The sequence below is a fragment of the Notamacropus eugenii genome, chromosome X (genome assembly GCF_028372415.1).
Source record: "Notamacropus eugenii isolate mMacEug1 chromosome X, mMacEug1.pri_v2, whole genome shotgun sequence".
Taxonomy (NCBI): domain Eukaryota; kingdom Metazoa; phylum Chordata; class Mammalia; order Diprotodontia; family Macropodidae; genus Notamacropus; species Notamacropus eugenii.
The window spans coordinates 46,618,091-46,632,873 of NC_092879.1; the positions used below are offsets into that span (position 1 = coordinate 46,618,091).

Genomic DNA, 14,783 nt, shown 5'->3' on the forward strand with positions numbered 1-14,783 from the left:
GCCAGGAAACAAGCACTGGGCCATCACAAGGAGAGCTGTGTGCATCATTCCATGTCAGCCAGATTGAGCTATTGACAGCGTCCTGAGGGCTTGGAGAGTCTGGGCAAATGTTAAGTTGGATACTTTTAACTCCCTTGACTAAACACAGTGAATGAGTTTGCTCTATATCAAACTGCATAGAGAGGCAAATATGAAAAAAGGTAACTCTTAGCCAAACACTGAGCCTGCTTCTACATCTACCAACCAATCACAGGGTGCTAAAGGAGAAATGGAAATCAAATTCTCTGAGCTTCAGTTTCCCCTTCTGTTAAGTGAAAATGTTGGATTAGATGATCCCTAAGGTCCCTTCCAGCTCTGACAGGCTATATGATCCCATAAGCCCCTTCTTCTTTCTCAGTCTCAGTTTCTCTTTCTGACAAATGAAGTTAGATTACATGACCTCTAATGTTCCTTCCAGCTCCATTAGACTGTGAGCTTCTTGAGGGCAGGGGCAGTTTTTTTGCCTTTCTTTGTATTCTCAGCCCTTAGCATAGTGCCCAATACTTCATAAATGCCTGTTGACTCTGACAGCCTGTGATCCCATGAGCCTCCCCTCCTTTCTCTTTCTAGGCCTCATTTGGCTGTTCCAGCTCTGACATTCAATTCAGTCGCTCCATAACTGGGTCCTGTCTGAAATCACCTGATTTCTTCCTGGACCAGTTTGTGAGCGTGGGCTTAGATACAGCTTAATGCTAGTAAAAACTGGGCATTTGAAAAAATCATTCCACCCTTCGCCTTCCAAATATGAAGCATCTCCATCACTATTTCTTAGCAACAGGGGCAAATGAGTGCCTTCTCAAGGCCCCAGTCATGCATCCTCTCCCCCCACCTCACACGGCCTTCTTAATGCCCTTCTCATTTTCCCAACCCTGCCAGGAGCACACAGCTTTGTCTTCTTCCCCAGAAGGGATGTCTTTGAAGGAGTTTGACAAGCAGACAGACACACACAGACAGACAGAGCTGCCTCAGCCCTTAACAGCAGGAGTAGTCTGGAAGGAAGCCAGACTGTTGTTCCCCACTGCATGGGAAGTGCTCCCCCTGCTGATTATATGCAGAGCTGCTGCAGGGTTAGCCAAGGGCTGGCTAGCTGGGCATCAAACTGGTCCCGTCCAGCCATGTCTTTGCTGTCCTTGGTACTAAGAAAGATGAGATGGATCTTGAATCAGGTAACACTGACTTCTTGGGATCAGCTAACCTCTCCCTTGTTCCAAAGCCATTCTTCTCTCCCTTTCTCTAGGTAGAGAGATGGGCAGGGGGGAAATCCACTCTAGTGACACATAGATTAATGAACCTCTTTACGCGGAGCAATAAACATGACAATAAAGACAGCAAGAATGGGGGAGGAGGGTTTTTTTCTTTTTTGCTCACCTTAAGTAACATCCTTTCGTCTTCTTCTGATATACAACCAGCACCTCTTCTTCCTGCTGCAAATTCATTTTAGGGGAGCCAGGGTAATAAATAGATGATGTAATAGCAAAATTTTTATTACAACTATTTCACAAGGTCTGTGGCTAAAAGCCAACATTTTCCATCCCAGGGACACAGTTCTGTTTTCTGATCAGGGAGAGCCATAAGAACTGATGATTGATTCTGCACGTTTTGGTTTTGGGGTGTTTTGTTTTGGTTTTTATCCTTTCCTCAATCAGTCACAGCCATGGAACAGTGAGCAGTGTGAAAATGGAGTATATTTTTGGAAAAATCACCAAAAGTCTATGTAAAAGAGAAATGGATTTACAACTTGGGCACTTCTTTGTTAGCAAACTGGAGATTTATATATTTTCTTATGGGAGGAAGGTAAAGGGCCCATCCCTCACTTTTAGCACCCTATCAGAGGTTATAAAATGCATTTTATGATTAACTTGGAAATCATAGTTCCTTGTGCTCAACAGATAACAAGTACAGTGTTTGTTATTGGCTCAATCTTCCAGAATTTTTTGTTTGGCTGCCTCTCCTTTCTCTTGCTTCTAATTTGCTTTAACTTCCTGCTACCTCAATCCTCCCAAGTATGATTCACTGATTAGAATGCCCCATTACAGGCGCAGGAAGTGCCAGTGTTGGAAGCCGTTTCATTATAGTAACCTCAAGATCTGTCTCATGCACAAAAATTTGGTCTGAAATAAACATTAAGCAAAGTGCCAATTTAGTAAAGGGGGGAAATGACATTTTGAAAGGTGACAGGCCTTTTAGCGCAACTCTGTAGTTTTGTCTGCTTTTAATAGAGCCTTTGTCAAAAGTGACAGGACTCGCCCATCAGTGTCGCTTTGTCTAGCTATGGCTGCCATTTGAGATGTGGTCATAATCATTTGCAATGAGGAAAGTAACTTAACATGCAAATGGATATGCAGCTCATTCCTCTCATAGGAGCTCAACTCCCATCCCCCATCTCTCCCTTCAAGGAACTGATAGCCCTTTACAAGTGTATAGGGAGAAAGTAGTGAGAATGTCAATAAGGAGTCCTTACCAGAGCTACTTAGGTGGAAGGGGGATGTGGAAACTACAACTTCTAAATCTCCTAGAGATTCCAAATGAGAGGCATTGTCAACATGATGGCCAAAATCAGTAGCCTAGTAGATATAGGTACTCATGACCACCTTAGTGAACATTTTCCAGTGGACTGGATTATTTTTGGTCATATCAGATCCTTGATCACTCTATACTGGAATCCAATGTAGCAAGGAATTTGTCATTAGAGACTGGCAATGACTGCTGTAGTTTTTGGTATGTAGGTACAAAGAAATGCAGAAAATAATTATCCTCATAATTGTCAAATTCAATAGCAAAGTAGACATAGATATTCATGGTCACTTTGATGACTATTTTCCAATGGATTTGGATGTTTTTCCTGGTCATTTGGATCAACCATCTCTGAATCAACTGTGGAGCTGGTCAAAAGAACCATGCATAACCCTGGTTTGGGAACATCTTGGCACCAATCCATTCATGCTGTGTGCCATATCTTCCAAAAGATCCTCTCTGTTCCCTTCCCTCTATCACAAGTAGGTCATATGGAACCACCTATGAGTTTGCACCCTGGTTCCCAGGGGCAGAATGTTCACCCTTCTGGGTCCCAGTGAAAGCCTCCCAAATATGTCTTCCCCTAAGACTGTCAAAGCCCATTCCTCCCAGTGACAATTTCACTCCCCTGTCCATCCCATCCATTCTCAGGGTGGCTCTGGCTCTCCTATACCTTTAAGTGAATTTTCAGTGTGAATAGAAAATGGCATCTTCCAGAAATCACTCACCATTCCTATTTCTCTCCTCTTGGAACCACAAAGGAGAGATATTTTCTTGCTGATTAACAAAGCAAAGCTACTTATAGGGATTAATCCCTTATACACTAATAATTGTTTCCAAAGTCATCCAGATCAGTCAGGAACTAATTAAAATGCACAAATACCACCAACCCCCCTGCAAAAGAAGAAACAACTTATAGAAGGTCCAGCTTTATAAAAGAAACATTCTGTGTATTTTTGGTGTCCAGAAGTGTAACATTCATCTCTGAGTCATCCAGATGTTTTTCTTCCCTGCAAGGGAAATGTTCTCCCACTGCAACCCTGAGAGAGAATAATTATTAGTTGGCAAAAACCTGTTAGCAAAGTGCTTTTCATTTTGGAGGGGCTTGAAGCACTTGTGTTCAGGAAAGAATTAAATAAATAATCCATTTTGTATAGCCAGATAACAAAGCGAAGCAGCGGGAAGAGAGGCCTTGAAAAATAGAGTGGGTTTTGTAATCACGATTCAGTGTTAAGATGTATCTCTATCCATCCAACATGGGCACTGCTTTCACGGGGACAGATTACAACCCCTTCAAGCCTTTTCATCCACAGTGGGCCTCTCTCCTATGCCTGAAGGAGGTGTGGACTTGTGATTTCATCAATATAAGGAACTACTTGGTGGGAAACTCCATCCACCAATGAAGACTGGCAATTCATCCTCAACTTAGAGTTGTTGAGAGCCACCCAGGACCTTGAGAGGTTAAGTGATTTGGCCAGGGTCACATAGAAGAAGGACTTGAGCCCAGATTTTTTGATCTTCAAAGCCAATCCTCTACCTTCTATACTGTGGCACCAGATTCTTGGCATCTGCCATAGAGGGTCTGCCCAACCTTCCAGAGGCCTTAGTCAATAAACATTTATTAAGCGCCTATTAAGTGCCAGGCACTGTGCTAAGGGTTGGGGATACAAATATAAAGGAAGAAAGCAGTCTCTGCCCTCTTACAATCTAATGGAGGAAGACAAAACACAAAAATCCAAAATGTGGGGGAGAAGGAAGAGGAGATATCCATTGGGGGAGCATGGTGGAGAGTAAGTCCCAAAGTAGTGCAGCCAGATGAGAAACGAGATGTTTCAGCTGAACTCTCTCCTTAAATGGAGGTTTGGAGTTCATGGCCCCACCCTCCAATCAGAGGGACAGAGTGTGCTAAGTAGAGTACCAAGGCTGAGACTGGCCAAATATGTGGTGCAAAACTCAAATAGTCATGGGAGCTACTACCCTATACATAAAGATCACTGTAGGCTGCACAGCGACTTCGTTTTAAAATGCATTATTACATGTTTTATTGCATTTTTATTTATTTTGTTAAATATTTCTCAATTACATTTTGATCTGGTTCAGGCCTCTCTTGGGAGTGTTGTGGACCACATGCCTATGGACCTTGTGTTTAACACCTCTGAGCAAAGGGACCTTAGAGATCCTCTAGTCCAAGGCTTCTTAAGTTTTTTCCACTTGTGGTCCCTTCAGCATTTCTTAAACTGTGGGTCACAACCCTGTATGGGTTTGATTCAAACCTCTGCGTTTTACAGATGGGGAAACTGAGATCCAGATTGAGGAAGAGATTTACTAAATGTAGAAATCAGAAAAAGTGGTATTCAAATCTGGGGCATCCAAAGTTCTTTCCACTGTTTCATATCCTCCCCATGAGCCTTTTCTTGAACTTTATTACAATTCATCCTCTTTCCGTACTCTTTTGTGGGCAATTTCTTCCCCGGGCTCTCCACCAGCGGGCAATAATTTCATTCATGTGTCTCCATTCCTCTTGTAGTAAGGAAAGCTATTGCTTCTTTCTTGTCTCTGCCATAATCTCTTCTTAAAAGATCACAGAGAAATCTTGAGCTAGAAGAGATGTCAGAATTCATACATTCCATACCCTTCATTTTACAGAGGGAGAAACAGAGGCCCAGAGGAGGGAAGGGACTTGCCCAAGGTCACACATAGGATCCTAGATCTAGAGCTGGAAGGGGCTTCAAAGTGCATCAAATCTCACTCTCACATTTTACAGATGAGGAAATTGAGGCCCAGAAAGATTAAGAGTTAATAAGTGTCACACAGTTAATAAGTGTCTGAGGTGGGATATAAACCCACATCTTCCTGACTCCAAATCCAGCACCCAGTCCTGTAGACCAAAAGGGCTTTTTCCCCTGGATGTGGCAGACAATGTGATACTCACTGGCCATGGTTCCACGGCTGGGGGCAAACAGTATAGGTAAGAAAGCTTTTCCTAAATAAAAAACAAACCCCTATATTTTGGTTCCCAAAATAAGCATCGATTCTGGCATCATGCTATTTCAGGCAAAGGCTTTCTCACATGTGTACCTTCATATCACCTGCCCCCTTTGATGAATTGTAATTGGGTTAACCAGAAGTAATTCCATGGATTTTTCAAGCCCTCTGGGTTGGGGTTTGTCTTGGCTTTTATTTTGCAGATCTCTCTCGGGCAGAATTGTCGGAGGAGTTTGGTGGTTCTTTACTCTCATCATCATCTCCTCCTATACCGCCAACCTCGCTGCCTTCCTAACTGTGGAGAGGATGGTGTCGCCCATAGAGAGTGCGGAGGATCTGGCCAAGCAGACTGAGATTGCCTATGGAACTCTGGACTCGGGCTCAACCAAAGAATTCTTCCGGGTAAGTGATCTTTCACTTGTTTGGGCCTGCTTCTTCTGATTTGTATCGTTTCATTCAAATCATCAAATCATTTTTCTTTAAAAATATATAGTATTTCCAAAGGGGAAGAGGCAAAGGAGAGAAACTGGTCTTTGAAGTAGCAGTGCTTTGCCAGTACCTGACGTTCTGACCTTAAAAATGGGACCAACCCCAACTGGTGCCTGAGTGCACTCCACTTCTCACAGTTGAAATACCACAGAGGGTTGCATTGCTACAGAAATCTAAGTCTGATTCAGTCACTGAAAGGTTACAGGAAAGCAAGTTATTCCTTGTTGGAAATGGATTTTTTTTTTCCAATGTATGTAGATGTCGCTTTGAATTGGTCTAAATAGTCAGATATAGACACAGATATTGAAATAGATATAGACATAGGTGCAGATAAAGTTGTTGGGGCTTTTTTAAACTAGTCATATGATTTCATTGGTTTAAGAATCTCCCAGGGGAAAAACCTCCTTCTACCAACAATAGTAGTAAAACTCATTCTTCTGGCCAGTCTTCCCTGAAGACTCAGTCTTGATGCTGGCACCAATGGAAGATGAAATGGCCAGCAGGTCCCAGGAATAGGAGCTCATTCTTTTTGGAGTATACTTTCCTCTCAGTTGTACGATTTGTATTGTTTCAGGCATTATCACAACTTCTTATTATACCTAAAACAGAGATGAAACTTGAACTTAGATAGATACAGATATGTCTGAGATTACCTTCCATTCACACTGTGTATATCTTATATGAACATATTTATTTGCATATTGTCTCCCCATTAGATAGTTAGGTGATGCAGTGGATAGAGCGATGGGCCTGAATTCAGGAAGACCTGAGTTCAAATCCAGTCTCAGATACTAGTTGTGTCTTAACCCCTGTCTGCCTCAGTTTCCACAACTGTAAAATAGGGATAACCTACCTCCCAGGGTTGTTTTAAAGATGAATGAGATCACATTTGTAAAGCATGGGTACTTAATAAATTCTTCTTCCTTTCCCTCCTTCCCATTAGAATATGAGTTCCTTGAAGGTAGGGGCTGTTTTTCCTTTTCATTATATCCCCAGCACTCAGTACAGTGCCTGGCACATAGTAAATGCTTAATAAATTCTTGTTGACTGACTGACATATAAATGCAGCTAGTAATGGATGATATATGCTGATCCTTAATATTCCAAGACAATTTCTCAGATTGTCTCCCCGTGGCTTCATTTGTATTATTTGGGAGAGTATGTGTATTTGATTCTGGGGAGAGATATTCTCCACTGGGTCTAAGAGCCCAACTTTAGTGGGAAAAGCAGAATGGGATGCAAAGAGCTGTCATCTGTGCCCTTAACAGAATTGACAGAGAGGAGGGGGTGACAGCTGGGAGAGATGAGAGAGGGACAATCTACTTTGATTTTCACTGCAGTCTTCTTTGTCATTGGGTAATTGGACCGAATGCAATGACGCTAAGAGAGTTGAATTGCCTTGAGTTGTGCTCAGGTGATCTGAGAAGGAAAGCGTGTTTGTCTGGGAGGTGGGATATGGATTTAATTGTCACTCTGTAGCATGAGATCCAGAGAACCCTAGGATTGAGACCTAAAAGGTGCCTTAGAAATTGCTCTGAGCACAGCACATTAGATAAGGAAAGGCATCTGGCAAAAAAGGAAAAGATAAGCCATCCTCTCTCGTGGTGTGGGAATCAGGCCCCTTATGGTGATGATTATCAGAGCTGACATTTAAGGTTTGCAAAGCACTTTACCAACACCATCTCATTTGGATCCTAGATAAAGGGTCCAACTGCTTGCTTTGGTACTGACCATCCAAAGTAAATCAACATTGGAATTAAAGCAACCTATATGAGTAAATCAGTTAGAAGTGAATTCTTAAATGTGCTACAGCAAGGTTTGGCCAATTGCTGCATGGGAAATAGAATGGGGGAAGCATGTTTCTTGAATTTGCGACAATGAACTTTAAAAAAAAGACAACCTTTTTTCAGTTTCTTATGCAGAGGCCACCCTGCAAGGCCTTCATTGGGCAGATTAGAATCTTACACCTTGGACAGGTCCCTTCCCCTCCCTAGACTTGTTTCCTTCTCTATAAAATGAAGGGATTAGACTAAGTGATGTTTAAGGTCCCTGACAGCTCTAATTCTATGAACCCATGAAATGAAGGCATTTTCACAGGGACCTCCATTTTCCCCTCTATCAAATGAAGGATGTTGCACCAAATGACCTCTAAGACTCCTCCCAGCTGTAATAGTCTCTGTCTCTGAGCCAGAGCTTTCCAGTTGCTCACTAGGAGCTGGGGAGAGAGGGAATATATGCAGCCCACTCTCCTCTGTGCTGCCTAAGCTGACCTCCAAACCTCCCTTTCCCACCCCTACCACCAAGAGTGTGGAATGATCAAGCATCCTTTGGGAACAGTACCATTCTAGCCCTTTCTCAATCTGTTAAAACTAGAACCATAGAATTTAGAGCCAGATAGGACCTGAGAAACATCAGAGTTATTGTCCAAACAACTCTGGCCAAAAAAAGCCCTTTTATCTGCCACATCTAGCATGTACATCTGAAAATAGGTATCTTTGTCTAGACAATCACCTAAATGCTCTGAGATTTGTTCTATATATGGAGAGATCCAACCACAGATGGCTGTCAACAACAAGACTATGGGATTTAGAGCCAAAAAGGCCCAATCCTTTCATTATACAGATGAGTAAACTGAGGCCCCAAGAGGGACAATGACTTGACCGAGATCACACAGCTCTTATGTGGCTGAGAGGCAACATGATGTAGTAGAGCACTGAACTTTGAGTCAGGAAGTCCTCAGTTCAAGTCTTGTGACCATGAGCAAGACATTTAAAATCTCTCAGACTCTGTTTACTCATCTATAAAATGAAAGAGTTGGCCTAGATGACCTCTAGATCCATGCTGCTAGATGTGAACAGCACGAGAGAACCCAAGAGGCAGCTAGATTTTGACACAGGAAGACCTGGGTTCACATCCTGTCTTAGCTACTTACTAGGTTTATGGCCCAGGCAAGTACTTCCCTTCCCTGGGCCTATTTCCTCTGTGAAGTGAGCAGAGGTGGACTTAATCATCTCAAAGTTCCCTTCCAGTTCTACACCTATGATCCTACAACCATGAGTCACTTTATCTTCCTGGGCCTCAGTTTCCTCATTTGTAAAATGAAAGGATTAGACTAGCTAGTGGCTAAGGTCTCTTCGGTCTCTAAGCCTATGATTCTACTGTCCTAACAGAGCTGAGATTTGAACCCAGGCACTCTGACTGCAAAGCCCATGCTACCTCTGCTAGGCCATGCAGGACCCTGGCACATCTGGACACTGAGAGCAGATGACATAATCTTCAGCCCAAGTCTCACTGCATTGATGCCCAAAGGCATTTGCCACCCAAGAATATCCCAGTAAAAGAACTGGATTCCATGGTCACCAACAGCTGGGATCCACTGCAAACATTCCCCCTTCTGTAGCAATTAGACTTTGGAAAGTTGTATGTGCTTTAAATGAAGTGATGACCTTGGAGAGGAGGCATCCATATGGATGGGGAAAGGGAGGCTCTCCAGTGAAACTCCTCAGCCCAAAGCCTGGGGAAGGGGGAATGTCAAAAGGCAAAGGAATAGTCTCGACACCAGATTTGTGTGTTATTAAGGCCTCTTCTCCAGTCAGGCAGACTCTGTAGGGCACTAAGCACAAGAAAGGTTGATGCCCCATTCCAAGGGGCTTGAGAGCCCAATGGGTTTTCACCAAGTCCGAGCGACCTTTCTGGAGCTGTTCTGAAAGTCAGATTAGAGAAGAAGAGGAAGACTGGATATCACAGAGTGAAGGCCCTTGTTCTCTGTCCTAAGGGGGAACTTTTAGGCAATTCATTACACAAATATTATTTATTAATAATAGTCAGCATTTTACATAGCATTTTAACATTTGCAAAGTGCTTTACAAATATTAACTTATTTAATGCTCGCAGCAACCCCAGGAGGGGGGTCACACAGCTAGTCTGAGGCCAGATTGGAACTCAAGGCTTCCTGACTCCAGGCTCAGCATTCTATCCCCTTTCCCCCTTGCTTCCCCTAAAGTGCCCACTATGTGCCAGACACTAGACAAAGCAGTCACTACCCTCTAGGAGCTTATGCGTAGTAGGGACAGGAGCAGGGGAAGGGGGAACCAGAATAGGCATGATATACAAAGCAGCCCCTGAGCTGTGCCTTGAAGGAAATGAGAGATTCTGAGATGGAATAGGCTGTGGGAGACTGAATGGTCACTGTGAAGAACAATGAGAAGACCAGTTTCTTGCTAAGAATAACTAACATTTCTCTAGTATATACATATCTACATACATATAGACATAATGTAACATAAAATATAATGTGTGCATGTCAGAGCACTTTACATGTATTATCTCATTTGATCTGCTAGGTGACCTTGGGAGAATCACATCACCTTCCTGGGTTTGCAAAGCCCTTTTACATATAGAGTATCTCCTTTGCTTCTTACAACAATCCCGTGGGGTAGATGTTATTATAACCCCCATTTTACAGATGAGAGAACTGAGGCTAACCGAGGTTAAGAGACTTGCCCAGTGTCACACAGTGGCATATTAGTGTCCTTGGCAGGATTTGAATTCAGAGAGAGAATTCTCTCACTGTCTTTGCCTCTGTCTCTCTCTCGTTCTCTCATAAAACCTTAGTGCAACCTAGAATAGCTGGTGTGTTTCCACCCCCTCCCTCCCATGGCCTGCCTCTATATTTTTCCCCTCCAGAGAGATATAATTTTCGGGGCGTGACCTAAATTAAAGGTGCTTGGTCTTGGTGCCATCTATCAAAGAGGTTTTACTTTAACTTGTTTTGTCCCGGGAAAGGGAAGGAGAAAGAGACAATGTGAAGGAGGGAGAAAGAGGAGAGGAGAGGCAGAAAGAATGACAAAGACAAAGTGAGAGGAAAAAGGGATGAGGAAAAAAGAGGAGGTGAAGTAGAGAGAAAAGAGAGGAAAAGTGAGAAGAGAAAGGGTGAAAAGAGACAGAAGGTGAAGGAGAGAGAAAGGGCAGGTGAGACAGTGCTTTCCTTTCTTCTGCTTCCCCTTGCAGCACACACTCACCTACAAGTTCACACCCACACACAGGTGCTCACACACCCACACACACAGTTACACACAGGTGCACACACTCACCTACAGGTACACACACATGTGTACACACTCACGTACAAATGCATACACACCCACAGGTACACACACACACACAGGTACAAACACTCACCTACAGATGTGCACACATACACAGGTGTACACACAGATGCACACACAAACATAAACACTCACCTACAAGTGTATATACACCCACAGGTGCACACAGTTATCCACAGTGTATACACACTCACCTACAGGTGTACCCACTTAGTCATACACGTAGAGGACAGTAAAGCTTCCAGCCTTGCTGCAGTTGTCCATGTTTCCATGGCCTGATGCTCTGAGGCCTCATGTGCCTTTCTTGGAGATGCCCTTCAAGACCCCCTCAAAGATCCCAAGGCTACAGAAGGGCCAAGAATTGTGTGCCCAAAGTTACCCACCATACGAAATTCATTTACTCATCTCCCAGAGTCCTCCATGCTAACCTACTTGTTCAGGTGAGCATTTCACCACCCAGAAAACTCAAGTCCATTTAAAGCTTCATGAGCACAGGAGAGCCTGCCAACTCTCTGGGGCACCATCAGGGCACTTAAGATCAGCTCACTGCTCTTGAAACAGACTAGAGACCTGAGGCTGTGCCCTGGGGGAAGCTCACCTCCCAGGATCTCACATCCTCCCCATCCTCTCCTTATCTGACAAAGTCAAATAATGTATTAGTTTTCTGGCTGGAGGGCTGAAGCCCATCTGTTCAAGCAAGCTTCTGCTATATTCACCAGGTGGGCAAAGCAAGTTAATTATTGAAAGATCTCCTTCATCGTTGGCTAGAGGCCTGCAAACCTTGGCCATAAGGTTTATAGTAGAACTTCAATTAACTGGAACTCAGAGACTCATAGAATCTAAGAATGTTAAGCTAATAGGGCCTTCTGAGCTCACTCTTCCCTACCTCCCCCTCCAAAAAGTAAATTATTTGGCCCATGGTCAAGATATCTGGCTAGTAATGGGATTTGAACTAGAACACAAATCTCCCTAGGCTCATATCCCACCTTCAACAGTAACTAGCTGTGTGACTGAGAATGTCACTCCTCTAGGCATCAGTTTCCTCATCTGTAAATGAAGAAGTCAGACTTATTGACCTCTACAGTCTCTTCCAGCTCTAGACCTAGGATCCCCTGTATGACCAGAGGAATGTCACTCCTCTTGGCCTCAGTTTCCTCATCTGTAAAATGAGGGCTTGGATTCAGTGGCCGCAAGGTCCTTTCCAAGTCTAAATCTGTGAGCCTGTGATCCTATGCCTTTTAAGTCCAGTGTGGTTTTTGCTCCCCATCATGCCACCCTTGTCAGCTTACCAGAACTCTCAGTAAACCAGAATTTTTTAAAACCTGCTTTTAGGAGAAAAAGGCAAATTGCAAGACAATGGCCATTTTGTTAATGGCCAGCCTTGGGCCTCACTCAAAGCAGGCCAGTCCCCTGCTCTTTCTCCATCTCCAGCCCTGAGCAATAATCCTAGAGGGTCAGAATAAGAACCCCAAGGTCCCCCATATCTGCAGTCAGGACGGCCAGATTCTATCCACTAAGGCACAGAGCAAAACAATTTATCAAAGATTTCTGGCAAGAAAGGGGTTTGAGCGAACCCTTCAGTTCCCAAGAAAAATCACTTCCCCCAAACTCCCATTCCAGGACTAGTGTGGTGAGTGAAGATTTTCCTTCCTATGTGAAGATGGCAACAATAACGTGTGTGTGAAAAGACCCACAAATGAGCATCACTTGTTGATTTTCCCAGTCACTCTGAAACCCCACCACAGATGAGTGCAAGAAAACAATCTCACAGCATCGATCTCCTGCCTTCCCAGGCCCAGCCTTCTCCCCTGGATGCCTGACTATCCCGATGCCACAGGAGCCACCACAGACACTGGGGAAGGCTCTTCTGGGTCTCTCTGCTCACTTCCTACCCAATGCCTCAGACTCTGAGGTCTAGTTTATTTGAACCCTAGCCTGATTTCTGTGGGACCTAGGGTCAAGGAGAGTAAGATCCAAGCCACTTCTGGCATCCATGGCTGGCATCCAGGGGTGATCATTAGCCTGTCATAACATGCATGGTCTCCTTTAATCCTAATAGCAACCCTGTGAAGTAGGTGCTCTTCTGATCCACATATGACAGGTGGAGAGACTGAGGCCCAGGAAAGGGAAGGAATTTGCCCAAGGTCACATAGGCAGCAAGCCACAGAGCCAGGATTTGAGCACAGGTCATGTGACATCATAATTGGTGCCCTTTCTGCTATACTGGGTTTCCTTCGTTTGGTCAGTGAGGCAAGCCTCATGCTTAAACACTTACAGAGTGTTACATATTCAAGGTCAAATCACCATCAAACAGAATCTTTGAGCCTACTTAGATACAGCTCCATAAGGAAAGCTCTTGGGGGGAGGGAAGATTGGGGCAAAAGTTTGACAGGGAAAGGTAAAGAGAAGAGGGGAGGGGAGGGGAAGAAAAGGAGGAGAATAGGATAGAGAGAGAGAGAGAGAGAGAGGACAAGGGGAAAAGGAGGGGAAGGAGAGAGGGTGGACAGGGAGACAGGAGGGCAAGGGGGAGAGGAGGAAAAGAGAAGGAGAAAGAGGAAGAAGAGGGAAGGAGAGGAGGCAGGAAGGGATGGAGACGGGTAGAGGAAGAGACAGGAGGGGAGCAGGGGAAGGGGAGAGAGGGGGGAGGGGAAAGGGGGAAGAGGAAGTGTTCTTAGAAAAAAAAACAAATGAAAAGACGTTCTCACTTTTGAACTGCATTTGGCTGTTCCTATTATGAATCAATCAACCAACCAGTATTAAGCACTTGCTGCGTGCCAAAAGAACTATGTTAAGTGCCATGAATATAAGAAAGGCAAAAATATTATCCATAGCCTCAAGAAATTCACAAGCTATTTGGAGAGACAACATGCAAATAACTATGTGTGTTTTATATGTGCATGTATACATATACATATATATATATATATATATAACATGGAAGATAACCTTCAAGGGAAAGACCCTAGAGGGGAGGGAGGGAGGGGGAGAAGGACTCTGAAATAATCAGAGTGGCTAGCGATCAGAATGCCTTATACCTCAAGGTGAAGAGATGTAACTAGGATACAGCAACCAAGACTTTGTCTCAGGGCAGAAAAAATAGCTTTAGAGCTACTTGTGAAAAACAGTGATTGTGTTCCTCTAAGGAAGAAAGCAGGGATAGGGACAGGACCCAGTAATTAAATGATGTGGCAGGAGTGCAGCCTGGTATAAAAGCTAGGAATGGAGCTAAGAAGCTGCCAAAGGGCCTGAGTCCTGGCAGGAAGGAGTGGCTTCATTTTTACCCTCATAGTTAGCTGAGTCTCCCCCTCCCCCCCAACTCCCACCTCCATGAATAGGATGTTGTCTCTCTCTCTCTCTCTCTCTCTCTCTCTCTCTCTCTCTCTCTCTCTCTCTCTCTCTCTCTCTCTCCCTCCCTCACACACACACACACACACACACACACACACACACACACACACCAATTAAGAATGCCTCTTACACTTTCTTTGGTCATGGTTTTCAGGGCTTGCCTCAAAGGCAGTGACCCCTAGGTTCTGCCAAGGCACTCCTAATCTCAAAGATACCTTTCATTCATTCCAAAGGAACTTTCTCCAGGTTGCCTGAGTTTCCTTTTACAAGGTCTGGGAAAGCCAGCTGCTTTAGCAATTC

General features: G+C 44.1%; 1 protein-coding gene across 4 annotated transcripts in view; it reads left to right on the plus strand.

The window, feature by feature from the left end:
* The window catches only part of GRIA3 (glutamate ionotropic receptor AMPA type subunit 3), a 272,424-nt gene that overhangs the window by 202,208 nt on the left and 55,433 nt on the right, over positions 1 to 14,783 (plus strand). For all 4 annotated transcript variants that reach the window (XM_072627048.1, XM_072627049.1, XM_072627047.1 and 1 more), the window contains one exon: positions 5,742 to 5,940. In XM_072627048.1, coding sequence (XP_072483149.1) covers positions 5,742 to 5,940 — 199 coding nt within the window. The remainder of the gene's footprint in view (positions 1 to 5,741; positions 5,941 to 14,783) is intronic.